Source organism: Canis aureus, chromosome 31 (assembly GCF_053574225.1).
Source record: "Canis aureus isolate CA01 chromosome 31, VMU_Caureus_v.1.0, whole genome shotgun sequence".
Lineage (NCBI taxonomy): Eukaryota > Metazoa > Chordata > Mammalia > Carnivora > Canidae > Canis > Canis aureus.
The window spans coordinates 4,834,799-4,849,081 of record NC_135641.1 but is presented as its reverse complement, the minus strand read 5'-3'; the positions used below and the strand labels follow the sequence as shown (position 1 = coordinate 4,849,081).

Genomic DNA, 14,283 nt, shown 5'->3' with positions numbered 1-14,283 from the left:
ACCTTGAGGCCTTGCTCATGTCCAGTCCTGCCCCTCAGAGCTCCAGCCCACTGCAGGATGGTCAGAGAGGAGGAGAAGACACACCCTGCCCAGAGAACGTCCTTGGGAGAGGGCTGGGCCTTCAGCCAGAGCAGCCCCCCAGGCCCTTTGGTGCTTAGTGAGCTCTGCATATACCTGAGTAAATGGCTTGATCTCCTAAAGAAAGAGCAGTGGTCCTCCTTTGAGCGTAGTTTTGCCCCCCAGGGGACATCTGGCCATGTCTGGAGACTATTTTGCTAATCACAACTTGGGTTGAGGGGTGCCACCAGCATCTAGAGGGGAAAGCCCAGGGATGTTGCTCAGCATCCTGCAGGACCTGGGATGGCCCTGCACACAGAGTTACCTGTCCCAAAGTGCTAGCAGTACCAGGGTTGGGAAGCCCACCCTAGAACATTCGGGCCTCTAGGAAATATCTTAGCATTTAGCTGTGTTTAAACTCTGTTCCTTCTTTTGTAGCAGGGAGTCCTTTCATATATTTTCCCGGATTTACAACTCCTTTTCCACTGGCAAAAGCAAACATGTGTCATGTTGTAGTGCCTGATGCATTCTCAAATGGAAAGGGTGGGACAGGCGGGAGGAGCACCCCCACACCTCTAGGGGCACCTTCCCCATGACGTGACAACGGGCTCGGGTTTCAGGGGCCTCCTCGCACAGACTCCATCAGGGCCCTGTGTCTGATTTTCTGTTAGATGTATTCTTTTTCTTAACTTAGAAGTGCCTTCAAGGGGCAAGGTTGGGACAGGCATGTTTCAGGGGCACCTGCACCCAGGGCTGCACTGCCAACAGCTCCTGCCACAACGTCATGGGCCTGTTCCACCCCCTCCATCTGGAATAGCAAACCTATCAGATGGCAGAGGGAGTAGGGCAGGCTCCCCGGAGGCTGCCGCCTAAACTGTGCATCATGGGCAAAGGGCAGATTGGTGGACTTGGGGCCTGGGCACATCCCAGGCTGGCTTCAGTCCATGCTGTGTCTTTCAGTGGCTCCGTGGCCTGGGGCTCCTTTCTCACCCCTGGCATTCTTTAGTCTTGCCATAGAGAGGGTTCTTGTGGGGTCAAGATGTCCAGGCGGAGACCTGGCCTCTCAATATCTGGGAGAAAGATGCTGCTGTCTAACAACTACTCATCTGGGGGTTTTTAACAAGAAATCCTAAAGTCCTTAAAAATCCACAGCTTCTGTTTCTGGCTTAAAATTTAAGTGTGTTCAGCTGTCCCTTCTTTTTAGTGGAAAACTGAATGGTTAAGCCTCACTGGACTGTTACTAGAATTTGCTACCAAATTCTCCTCTGTTCCTCCTCGTTAGCAGACAAGTGGCTGGTTTTCATTTGAGTTTCTGTTTCGCAGACAGAGCAAGCAGGTAGCCAGACGTTCAGAGAGCCTCACTGCAGCTGTGGCCTTCACTTGAGCCCAGCTGGAGGACCTTGGGCAGGAGTCCCTGACCCGCTGGCAGCGCCTTCTCAGTGGTTTTTAACTATTGACAGGAATTCACAGTAGGAAGCCTCCTGAGTCCAGCATGAGATCAGAGGCCGCGGTTAACAGGTGTTCCCTCAGCCCCCCAGCTCTCCGTTTGGTGAAGGGGAGCACTGGGGTCATTCTAACTGAAGGCTGGGTATTGGTGTGCTTGGTTGCAAGGCTTAGGACTTCACAGCCTGCGGGACTGGGGGCAGGGAGCTAGGGCGGGGGGGGGAGCGGTCCTCCAGCCCAGGCCACGAGTGAGCAGAGGCAGCACCTCTTACCTATAAGGTGGCTGGCAGGGGTCAGTCACCACAGCAAGTCCTCCCCACTCCCCTCAGAGTGAGGAACTGGTGTGAAGCCAGACTCGGGGGCAGCGGGTGTGCTGGGGAACACCCCAGCAGCACCTCCCAGGGTTGTCTTCTCATCACGTCCTTGACGCCTGCCTCCTTACTCCCAGTATCTCATGTGGCCTTTGCATTGCCCGTCTTATGGGTGACAAAACGAAGGCCCCACTGCATCCTACAGCAAATGCTTGCAGAGCGTCTGTGGCGCTCCTGGCGTGGCTGTCGGCTTGCCCAGGCCATGCCCTCCACATCGAGGAGGCCGGAGTTCGCCTTCCTTTCCCCTTTCCCACTCCCTCTGAGGGCTGAGCGGCCTTGTCCCCACTTATATCCATAGTGAGGCTGAAAAGAAATCCCCCTCTGGCTAGAGCTGTGCCCTTAGGTGGAGGCAGGATCCTGACGCGCCAGGCTCATAGGACATTAACTGTGAGGAATGTTAGGAAGCAGACACAGCTGTGTTTCCTGTTACACTGGAGAGGTCTCTACAGTGACCCAGCGCCGTGACGACTATTGCACACGTTCCTGCCTCCACAGGGCTGACCAGGGGCGTCTCCTGGACTGTGTGGTGCGATGGGGAGACCTCACTGAAGGGAAGATCAGGGCGTATCTGGGGGAGGTTCTGGAAGCCGTCCAATACCTTCACAACTGCAGGATAGCACACCTGGACCTAAAGGTTAGTGGGGTTCCTGGGCCGAGGCCAGCCTGTCTGACTGCACACAGGGGACAAGTAGGAGGAGGTGGGCAATGGTATGAACAGTAGAGTACTAGGTAAAACATTCGAGGTCTTCACACAGTTCATGAGTTCTGTGAGGTTTGCGAGGCTGGTGTGGGGCTGGTTCTGTGGTGGCTGGGAAAGGAAGGTAGATGTCACCGTTAGTGGTAAGAGTGGAACAATCACCCAGCTTCCTGGGCCGCACTTTGCCACACGGCTGCTTCATGCCAACCTGGCAGGGGCGCTGTCTGCCGAGCAGGGGCAGCACTCCCTCCCGGCCGGGGCTGCTTCGGCCGGGGCTGCTTCCTCCGCAGCGGCCTGCATGCCAAGAATTTCATCCTGCCCTGCACGCAGTTTCTTCAGTTGACCTCGTTAGATTCCTGGTGAGCCGCACCGTGAGCTTGAGATCGGGACCGTGGAAATGACGGTTATCTTCCTGTCTTCCAGCCTGAAAACATTCTGGTGGATCAGAGTCTGGCCAAGCCCACGATCAAACTGGCCGATTTTGGAGATGCTGTCCAACTCAACACGACCTACTACATCCATCAGTTACTGGGGAACCCCGAGTTTGCAGCCCCCGAAATCATCCTTGGGAACCCCATCTCCCTGACCTCGGATACGTGGAGTGTCGGAGTGCTCGCTTACGTGCTTCTCAGCGGCGTGTCCCCCTTCCTCGACGACAGTGTGGAGGAGACCTGCCTGAACATTTGCCGACTAGACTTTAGTTTCCCGGAGGACTGCTTTAAAGGTGTGAGCCAGAAGGCCAAGGAGTTCGTGTGTTTCCTTCTCCAGGAGGACCCTGCCAGGCGTCCCTCGGCTGCGCTGGCCCTGCAGGAGCAGTGGCTGCAGGCGGGCCACGGCGGTGGCAAAGGCGCGGGCGTCCTCGACACGTCCAGACTGACTTCCTTCATTGAGCGGCGCAAACACCAGAACGATGTTCGACCTATCCGTAGCGTTAAAAACTTCTTACAGAGCAGGCTTTTGCCTAGAGTTTGACCTGTCTTGGAGTTCTTTCTCATTCTCTTTCACCTGCCAATCAGCTGTTAATTTGAACCTTGAAGAGAAACAAACCAACAGAACTGATCAGCTGCCGTTTGTTCATCGTGTGACGTCGCGCTCCGGGTGAGCTGTGCTCGGCGGCGTGCGGGACCCCGGAGCACGCTGTGCTGGGGTGGAGGACCTTTTCGTACACTCTTCATGAGCGGAGACAGCATTGCTGTATCACAGTCTTTTATTCAGGTTTCTGCAAAAAAAAATAAAAAGAAACTTTTTTAAACGAACATGAATAGAATTTTGCAAATTTAACCTTTTCCAAGATTTATTCAAGGAAACGAAATGCCTCTGTTCAACCACTGGTGTTAACGAACAAAACAGAGGTACTGGACCCCTCTGGGGAGGACTCACCCTCGCAGTGGCCGGTCCGCATGGCCTCGTCCAGAGCTCAGGGTCCACCTGGCTCTGAGCTTCTCCAGCCGCCAGGTCAGCGTGTGCGTCTCACTGGGACGCCAGACGGGGCTCCTGAAATGTACGTTCAACCTCAGACTTTTGCATAAAAATAGAATGAGTCGTTCTGCTCTGATGAAATGTAGGCCTTACTTGTATATAAGCCTGGTCCTGCCTCCCATCTGTCCTTCCCCCTCCAGCCTTCCCTCTGACTCCCCACCTGCTGCCCGGGGGCTTCCCCTGGGGGAGGTCACAGGGCTCTGCCCATCTGCCCAGGACAGCAGGTCGGTTTCCCCCACACACACCCCAGTGGTCGCCACCCCATGTCCCCCACCCTCAAGCCGTCAATCAGATTGTTGAGCAGTATACAGTCGGATGAAGATACTGTAAATGCACTCATTGGGGGTTTGGGTTTTTTTGGTTTTATTTCATATCATGTGCAATGTTGTGGCTTTAACATTTTATGCAACTATTTATGAAGACCTCTGTTGTACCTGTAATAAATATATAGAAAAAGCACATACTTCGTACAGTGAACTTTATGGTTTTGTGTGTGTGTCGGGGGTGGGGCGGGGGGTAGAGGGTCGTAGACCTGTGCCATCAGTTCAAGGAGATTTAACTCTTCGTGAAATTTGTCATTTTGAGGACTGTAAAAAGTGATTTCATACTCTGAATATAAAACTGGATAATAGGGTAATGTTTTAAAATTTATTATGCTATTATTCAGAATGCCAAAGTATTTTTTTTTTTTCCAAAATCAGTCTGGACATTGACTACTTTTTAGACTTTTTGATGTTCAACTTTCTGTACAAAAATTGGCTGGATTTTGAGCTTTTGGTAAGAAATAAAAGCCAATAAAGCACTAGCCGCCTTGAGGCTGGCGTCCGAAGTCTGTGTCACTGTGGCCGAATTCACGCTGCGCGGGGAGGCCTTTGAACAAGCCGTGGGGTTTCTGGGCACGCTTGACTTTTTTCTGGATGTCTTTTTACCTTCATTGTGTGAAATACACTAAAAGAGAGACCAGCCTGCTTCCCCAGCCAGCCAGACACCCGGGTCTTGAGCCATAAACTGGCGTAGTTAAGCTTTGCCGTTTCCAATGTATTTTATTTATTCTTTTGTTGGATTTTTGTTTCTTGTAAAATTGTACAGAAACTTTTTAAAAGAAATTGGATTCAAAACTGGATGTGTATTCGTAACCTCACGTTTATTTGTGTATTTCTTTTATTATTTCAGTTAAATTTTTACATTATTTTGCATGTATATTTCTTTGTACAGAGACCTTACATGTTTACACAGTATGATGTGATGTAAATATTTTATTTTGCCATCAGTTATTTTAAAAAATTAAACATATTTGCCTGATTTTTGTGTTAGGCCTTTTATTTGGTCACTATAGAATCCAAAAGAGAGACCTCACCGAGGGAGATTGAAGACTGGCCTCTCCTAGGTTGGGCGGGGAGTCGGAGGGGAGAATGTTCCGGACTGGAAAACTGCTGTACGTGGCCAGAAATGGGAGCTGGTCAGGTGCCTGCAGATTGGTTCCCAGAACCCAGACTCCGAAGACACTGGTGCACAGACCACATTTCAGCAGCTCATGGAGCAAAGGGAGCAGCTGTTGCCTCCCGGCCACAGATAAGCAAGCTTAACGTCCAGACGGACCCAAGAACGTGAAGCACTTGGGTTCAGGCATCAGTGTTACGAGCAGACCCACGTTGCTGCACCTGCAGAGACCTTCCAGTGGCTGCTGAGGGACAGCCACACGGGAGCCACGGGGTCCTGGGCATTTGGACAGGTGTGAAAGGTGACTTAGGCACTTAGCACAATAGTTCTATTATCCCCCAGATTCCTCATGCCCCTTCCCTGCCAGGGGTGACCACTGTTCTGACTTCTATCATTCTTAGGTCAGTTTACCTTTGAATTCATGTAAGTGGAATCCTACAGAATGTACTTCTTAAAATCAAGCTAAACGTTATTGTGCGATCACAGTAGATGTATGTGCGGTTGTATGAAATGTCCCCTTTACTCTGTTTTCCCATGTGATAATGTCTTGAAAGCATATCCTGTCACACACAGGATAGTGACTGTGATACAATCAAGGTACAGGGCGTCCCATTGCCGCTGGGATCCCCACAGCCCTTCTGTAGCCCCCACCCCTAACCCTCCCTTAATCTGTCAACCACTAATCTGTGCTCCATGTCGGTAATTTTGTCACTTTGAGAACATTAAATACATGGAATCTTACAGTATGTGTATTTTTGAGATGGATTTTTCAGCTGAGCATCGTTCTCGGAAATTCATCCAGGTTGTTGTATATGTGCATAGTTCTCCTTTCGGGTGCCTGGGAGGCTCAGTGGTCAAGCATCTGCCTTGGGCTCAGGGCGTGATCCCGGGGTCCTGGAACCCAGTCCCACATCAGGCTCCCCACAAGGAGCCTGCTTCTCCCTCTCCCTGTGTCTCTGCCTCTTTCTGTGTGTCTCTCATGGATAAATAAACACAATCTTAAAAAAAAAAAAATTAGTTTTCCTTTTTATTCCTGAGGAGTATTCCATGGTATGGATGTACCATAGCTTAACTGTTCACCCATGGAAGGACGTCTGGATTTTTTCTGGCTTTTAGCTGTTACAAATAAAGCTTCTAAGAACATTTGTGTGCAGATTTTTGTATGAACCTAAGTCTCTGTTTCTTTGAAATAAATGCCAGACAATTTAATGATCACATGGCAGTTACAAATTTGGTTTAAGGGGTAGCCAAACTTCTCCAGACTCCCATTTTACATTCCCACCAGCATCTGAGTAATCCAGTTTCTTCACATCAGCCAACGTTTGCTGTTGTCACTATTTTTTTTTAATTTAGCAATTCTAACAAGTGCAGAGTCATAAGTTATTGTGGTTTTAAGTTTATTTCCCTCATGGTTAATGATCTTGCTCATCTTTCCATGTACGTATTTGCCATCTGTATCCTGTTCCATGAAATGTCCCTTCATGTCTTTTGTTCATTTTCTCATTAGATGAGTTTTTTATTAAGTTTTAAGAGTTCTTTATACATTCCAGATACTAGTCCTTTGTCAGAGATGTGGCTTGCAAACATCGTCTCCCATTTCATCTTAACGGGATCTTTCACAGAGAAAGATATTTTAATTTTGATGAGGTCCAATTTATTCATTCTCTGTGGATCAAGCTTTTTGGTGTCAATTCTAAGAACATTTTTTTTTTCACCTAGCCCCAGAGTGAAGCTTTTTTAACCTAAGGTTGTTTTTTTTTTTTTTTTTTCTAAACATTTTTAAGCTTTATATTTTACATTTAATTTCATGATCCATTTTAAGTTAATTTTTGTATAAGGTATAAAATTTAGGTTGAAGGTTTTGAGGACATTTTTTGTCTTCTTGTTTTTGTTCACATATTGCAGATAGAAGACCAGTTTGTGTGTGTGTGTGTGTGTGTGTGTGTGTGTGTGTGTTTTCAGTGCCATTTGTTGGAAAGGCTACTCTTGTGTCAAAAATCAGTTGGGCCTATTTATGGAAGGCCCAACTGAACCCAAACAGAACCCTATTTCTGGGTTCTGTTTCTGGGTTTTTCTACCCTGTGATCTAATTCTCTTTCTCCAGCAATCCTACTGTCTTGATTACCGTAGCTGTACACAAGGTCTTGAAGTCAGGTAGACGGCACTGCTCCTCTCACCTTATTTTTCTTTTTCAAAAATTTTTAGCTATTCTAGTTCATTTGCCTTTCCATATAAATTTTAGAATAGTCTTGTCTACATCTAAATATATCTTAACTCAGATTTTTATAAGAGTTGCATTAAGCTTGTTTATCAATTTGGGGAGAATTTGTACCTTCTGTTGAGTCTCCAATCAATATAATATGGTTCTCCATTTATTTAAATCTCATTTCTTTCATCAGCATTTTGTAGTTTTACAAGTTCTTATATATGGTGGCTAGAATTATACCCAAGTATTTCTTCTTTTTTAAAGCGATTATAAATTGCATCATACTTTTAATTTTGATGCCCATGATTTTATTGCTATTATATAGAAATTGAAACTGATTTTTGAAGGTTTTTTTTTATTTTTTTAAGATTATTTATTTATTTATTCATAGAGACGCAGAGAGAGAGAGAGGCAGAGACACAGGCAGAGGGAAAAGCAGGCACCATGCAGAGAGCCTGACGTGGGACTCGATCCAGGATCTCCAGGATCACACCCTGGGCTGCAGGCGGCACTAAACTGCTGCGCCACCAGGCCTGAAGGTTTATTTTTTTAATCCCATTCTCTCTAGTAATTTTCTTTACCCTGGCATCTACTTTATCTGATATTAATGTAGTTCCCCCCACTCTTTTTTTCTAATTAATGTTTGCATATGTCTTTTTCCATCCTTTAACTGTCAATACACTTACACCTTTATAGGTAAGTAGATTTTTTGTCGATAGCATACAGTTGAGTAATATTTTTTAATCCACTGTGCCCACCATCTCTATCTTTAGTGCATTTATATCATTTAGATTTAATGTATTCATAAAGTTAAGGCCTAGCCTGTTCATTTTTTGGTTTACTGTTCCCCTCTCTGGTTTTCATTTCTGTTTTCTTTTACTTGCCTTCCTGTGGGTTGCTTGAACACTTTTAGAATCCCATTTTGATCTGTACTGATTTTAAACATCTCTCTTTGTCTGACTTTAGTGGTTGCTTTAGATATTACAGTGCGTGTGTGTGTAAACTCCTCACAGTCTGCTGGTGTCATCATTTTACCAATTTGAGTAAAATACCAACACCTTACTTCTCTTTACGTCTTGTTACCTTCTCTAGTTTACAATTGTTTTAAATATTCCTCTTCTGAAATTTAGAATCACATCATACAATATTGTGATTTTTGCTTCAACCATCAAACATAATTCTTTTTAAAAGATTTTATTTTTTTTATTTATTCATGAGAGACACAGGGAGGCAGAGACACAGGCAGAGGAAGAAGCAGGCTCCATGCAGGGAGCCTGACATGGGACTCCATCCCAAGTCTCCAGGATCATGCCCTGGGCCAAAGGCAGCACTAAACTGCTGAGCCACCTGGGCTGCCCTGTAATTTATTTTTTAAAAGATTTTATTTACTTATTTTAGGGACAGCCTAAGTGGGGGAGGGCAAGAACCTCAAGCCTACTCTGAGTGCAGAACCCCATGTAGGGCTCGATCTCATGACCCTGAGATCATGACCGGAGCTGAAACCAAGAGTGGGACACTTAAACAACTGAGCACCCAGGCACCCCCATCAAACATAATTTAGATGCCTTAATTTGCCATTCCTGATATTTTTCCCTGGATTAGAATTCTGAGTTGACACTTCTTTTCTTTCAGCACTTGAAAACCATTGTGCCACTTTCTTTAGACCTTCATGGTTTCTGATGAGAAATCTCTAGTCATTCAAATTTTTCCCCTATGGGGTGCCTGGGTGGCTGAGCTGGTTAAACTTCCAACTTGATTTCAGCTCAGGTCATGATCACAGGGTCATGGGATTGAGCCCCACATCAGGCTCTGTGCTCAGGGGGGAATCTGCTTAAGATTCTCTCCCTCTCCCTCTGCCCCTCCTCCTGCTTGCACATGGTCTCTCTCAAATAAATAAATCTGTTTTAAAAATGTCTCCTTGTAAGATGTTTTTCTCTTACTTTCAAGATTTTTTCTTTGCTTTAGTTTTCAGAAGTTTGACTAAGAATGTCTTCGCATTGCATTTATTTGTGTTTATTCTGTCTGAGACTCACTCAGTTTCTTAAATCTGTATGTTTAGGTCCCTTGCCAAATTTGTTTCCAGTCATTTTATCAGGTAGTTTTAGAGGCCTTCTTTTTCCTTCTTCAAAGACATTAGTGACATTTTTGTTCTGGTTCCCTAAGTTTTTGAGGGAACTCATCCTATCACACGCAGGATATTGACACTGATACAGTCAGGGTGCGGGGTGTCCCATCGCCGCCGTTTCCTCATCACAGAATCCCCAGCAGACCCTGACCCTGGCCCTAAGCTACTTTCTTTATGCAGAGATTGGGCCACTCCTGTTCTGTATGCACAGACACACAGTCTTTCCTCTGTCCACTCCAGCTGCTGGAACACATACACTGAGTTTGTTTCAGTTGCAGATTTCTGAGTTCTAAAATTTTATTTGGTTTTTCTTTATATCTTCTATTTGTTTGCTGAGGTGTTTGATCTTCTCATAGAAATGATTTCAAGGATGTTTACAATTATTCTTCAAAGGGTTTTTATCATTGCTGCTTTAAATTTTGTCAGATAATTCTAACATCCCTGTCGTCCATCTTATTGCTGATTTCTATTGCTTATTCTTTTCTCATGCCAGCTGAGATTTTCCTGGTTGGTATGATGAATGACTTTCATCTGAAATGGGGGCGTTTTAGGCATGAGGTTATAACACTCTGGATCTCACTGAAGCCTTCTGATCTAGCTAGCTTCCGCTGCCATCATCCCAGCAGAGGAAGAAGGCTGGGTGCTGGGCTGCCTCATTAATGGAGGTAAGGAGTCTGAATTCCACTGGCTTCCCCAGATGCTACAAGGATGATAAAAGTCCTGACTCTGCATGAGGCCTCCTCAGACACCCCCAGCGGGGAAGGGCAGGGACCTTGTTATCGCTCGGTAGGGGTGGAGTGGAAGTGTGGGCTCCCCACATAATCCTTGCTGCTAGCCGAAGGAGTAGGGCTTCTTGTTAGCACCCAGCAGTGACAAAAGTCTAGGCTCCCCCGCCCCGTCAGTCTTCGTTGGGGTAGGGCCGGGGTGGAGGCCCCGGTGTTTTCTACCTTATCTGGCTAGAGGAGAGAAGCTACTGTCCACAAAAGTTTTCCATCTTCAGAGCTGACTTTTTGTCTATGGAGAGCAGGGTCTTGTCCAGACTTCCACTGTTTGCATCTGTTGACATATCCAGGTTGCTGGCTGCTTCAGCGCTAAGACTGGGATGTATGAGGCAAAAAGAAATCCCAGAGAACCCACCACCTGTGCTTCCTCAGCCCGAGGCCCCAGCAGGGCTGTTTCATCCGCCTCTTGCGGCCTTCTCAGGTTCTTGCGCACGGCCTCTGGGGGGCTCTGTTGGACTTGGTTGGGAGACCAGAGCAAAGGTCTCTACACCATTGCCTCCCAGCAGCGGAAGTGGAGTGTCCATGCTTCTCTCCTTATTTGTCAGTGTTGGGATTATGTGACACTGGTCTCCTGAGCAGATACAACTGCTTTATCTTATTTTCAGAGGTGACTGATGTTACCAGCTTTCGAAGGAAGAACTGCACAACCACCGACTGTCGGCACGTTTCACAGCCTAGTGCCTTTTCTGCCGACTTGTTTCTGGTTCAGGTCTTACTTAACTACCAACAAGAGCCTCCTGCTCCTGGTCCAGAATATCCAGGGGAGGAGATGTGACAAGAGGTGCAGGGGACTGGTGGGCTTTGGGGAGAGAGAACTGAGGTGGGCAGAGCTCTGCAGGGGCCCAGGGGCAGAGCTCTGCAGGGGCATCAGGCGTGCAGGGGTGCGGCTGCTCCAGCCTCAGGCATCTGGGGGAGAGAAGGGACAAGAACTGACCCAAAGGTGGAGTGCAGCCAACTGCTCCATGTTGTGAGGAAACAGCAGAGAGCTATGTCCTGGGCCTTGGAAGGGGAGCAGGGTTTCCAGGCAGCGGCCTCGGATCACTCCCACAAGGGCAGGCAGGCCAAGAGGAGGGTGCGATTCTGATGGAATTTGAAATGACCAAACATCTGCCTCCTCCAGTGTCTCTCCTTCCATTGGCCATTTCTTATTTACAATTCTATTCTTTAACCCATCCTGCCCCTGCCTGGGCCCTCTGCACCCCCACACTGACACCCCATCTTGTTGTGACTGCTTCTGCATCCTCTAATGTCGAGTTAGGTATCCTTTGGGGACAAGCCTTCCTGACACCAAGGAATGGCCTCTTCTCAATCTCTTAGGCCCTGTTCTTTCCCACATTGCACTTCCCTGCCTGAACTGATAAGCTTTGTTTCTTTGTTTCACTCCAGATGGTCAGCTCTGTGAGGGCAAGGAGCTGACCTGTCTCCATCACTGTTTCCGAATGCTCGGTCTATTTGCAGTAAGTAATCCCCTCTCATAATGCCAAGGCGTGTCCTACAAACCCTTCTGGGACAACCTCTGCTTCCTGTGGGGCTTGTACCTGACAGACTGGAAGGGTGAAAAACCAAGGAACAGCCTTTAGAAGTCCAGGGTTCAAGATTTATGAGTTCTCTGAAGGTTTTTTTTCTTTAATCCATGTCCTTAAAGCCCATGCAAAGGATTCTGCATTTTTATTGTGAAGTGTGGGCACCGTGTGTTTGCCAGCCCTGGTCAGTTGCAGTGTTGTACACTCCCAACTGCTCAATGAGTCGATGCAGGAAGCCTGTACAGATGGTCAGTGTTCATTTCTTTCTTTCTTTTTTTAAAAAATATTTCATGAGAGATACAGAGAAAGAGAAGCAGAGACATAAGTAGGCTCCATGCAGGAAGCCTGACGCGGGACTTGATCCTGGGACTCCAGGATCATGCCCTGGGCTGAAGGCAGGTGCTAAACCACTGAGCCACCCAAGGATCCTCTGTTCATTTCTTTCTAACAATCCGGTAGGCTCTACAGGCCCCAACCAAGTTTTATCCAGATCAGGGTAATCCAAAAGAGCTTTCTGCCATGATGGAAAATGTTCTGTATCTGTACTGTCCAGGATAGTAGCCACTAACCATGCATGGCTACTGAGCACTTGAAATGTGGCTAATGCAACTAAGGAGGTGAATTTTACTTTTGTTTAATATTAGTTATTTTAGATGTCAATAGTTCCTATATTGGACAGCATAGCTGGAGACACCTTGCAATGGGAAACTGTCCCAGGTAAACTCAGAAGGATCCTACAGAGCCACAGGGTGGCTTCATGAAGTGTCAGAACAGTGGTGACTGAGAAGCTTAAGGGAGAGGGGGGTCCATGGTGTGGGGAGAAAGGCCCCAAACTCTCTTCGCCTGGGCATGGCCCTGGCTGTGATCCATGGACATGAGAATCTCCATAAGCAAACAAGAGTTTGGTTGCATGGAGGTAGCCTGCAAGAGGAAGAGGTTCTGACCTAGATGGGATGGAAGGACAGAGATTGATAATCCTGTTGGAGAAACAGAATTGCTCAGAAATCAGCAGACCCTCAGGCCAGCCACCCAGAAAGATGGCACCAGGTCTTGAGGACAGAGGACGGGGAAGGGGAGACTTTCTGGAGGCCAGGATTGCCTCAGAGGGGCAGGCATTGGAGGGGTCATAGGGAACTCAACAGAGCTAGGGAAGATTGGGGGTTGGGGGGCAGAAGAAACTGCTTCCTCATTCCTCAAAATAGCACTGTCTGCTCCACTCAGTGCATCTAGTTCCTCATACGCATAAGCCTCAACATGTCTGCTGCTTAAGGAAATACATTCATTCCACATTTTTTGGATGAACAAATGAATGAATTCCACAGTTAGAAATGAGCATGTACAGGAATGCATCAGCTGGCCAAGCAAGTGAATAGTAAGAAAAATAAAATAACATTCTTGGGGTTAAGGGATGGGGAAATACATCAATCAGGGTCTTTTTGGGAACAGAAGTCACTCAAGGTGGAGAAGTTGATGGATTAAAAAGGAAGCAGGCAAGAAGAGGACTGGTGCCTCCCGTGGAGAGGGCATCCTTCACAGGAGTAGAGGCCCCTTTTGGATGGAAACAGCCACCCTGAGGCAGTGCCACAGCAAGGCAGGGAGCAGGGGGGTGTACTTCGTCATCCTTCCTCCCTCTGCTTCCTGCTGGTGCTCTCAAGCTGATTCCCACCAAAAGCCAGAGGACACAGATTCCAGCCTCTGGAGCAGGGGTGCCTCAGAGGCCACAGAGAGAGGGAAGAGGAGGCAACATGCGAGTACGACACACGTCTTAGAGTCTACCACAGCAGCAAGTCCTGGACAGGCTGTGGAGCTGTGGGAGTTCATGTTCATTGCTGGTGGCACTGCAAAGCTGAACAGCCACTCTGGAAGACAATCTAGCAGGTTCTCACAAAACTAAACGTATTCTCACTATAAAATCCAGCAATCATGTTCCTTAGTATTTACCCAAAGGAGTTGAAAACATGTCCACACAAAAGCCTGCGTGCAGATTTTTAGAGCAGCTTCATTCGTAATTGGCAAAACTTGGAAGCAGCCAAGATGTCCTTCGGTAGGTAGGGGACACATCAGCTGCGTTGCATCCAGTCCACGGAAGGTTACTGAGTGCTAGGCAAGACACGGAGGAAAGGTAAATGCATATTACTAAATGAGAGGTGTGGGTACGAA

The 14,283-nt window shown here is 47.3% G+C and overlaps 1 protein-coding gene and 1 long non-coding RNA gene across 3 annotated transcripts in view; one reads left to right on the top strand and one right to left on the bottom strand.

The window, feature by feature from the left end:
* Positions 1-5,349, top strand: part of TRIO (trio Rho guanine nucleotide exchange factor) — a 354,258-nt gene extending 348,909 nt beyond the window's left edge. Inside the window, exons 56-57 of the mRNA XM_077879549.1 lie at positions 2,367-2,505; positions 2,992-5,349. Coding sequence (XP_077735675.1) covers positions 2,367-2,505; positions 2,992-3,540 — 688 coding nt within the window. The 3' untranslated portion in view covers positions 3,541-5,349. The remainder of the gene's footprint in view (positions 1-2,366; positions 2,506-2,991) is intronic.
* Positions 639-14,283, bottom strand: part of LOC144302278 (uncharacterized) — a 30,558-nt gene continuing 16,913 nt past the window's right edge. Inside the window, exons 6-7 of one of the 2 annotated variants that reach the window (XR_013369121.1) lie at positions 14,065-14,223; positions 639-5,763 (exon numbers count right to left, since the gene is read on the bottom strand). This is a non-coding gene — a long non-coding RNA (uncharacterized LOC144302278). The remainder of the gene's footprint in view (positions 5,764-14,064; positions 14,224-14,283) is intronic. The other variant, XR_013369120.1, reaches the window with a different exon arrangement.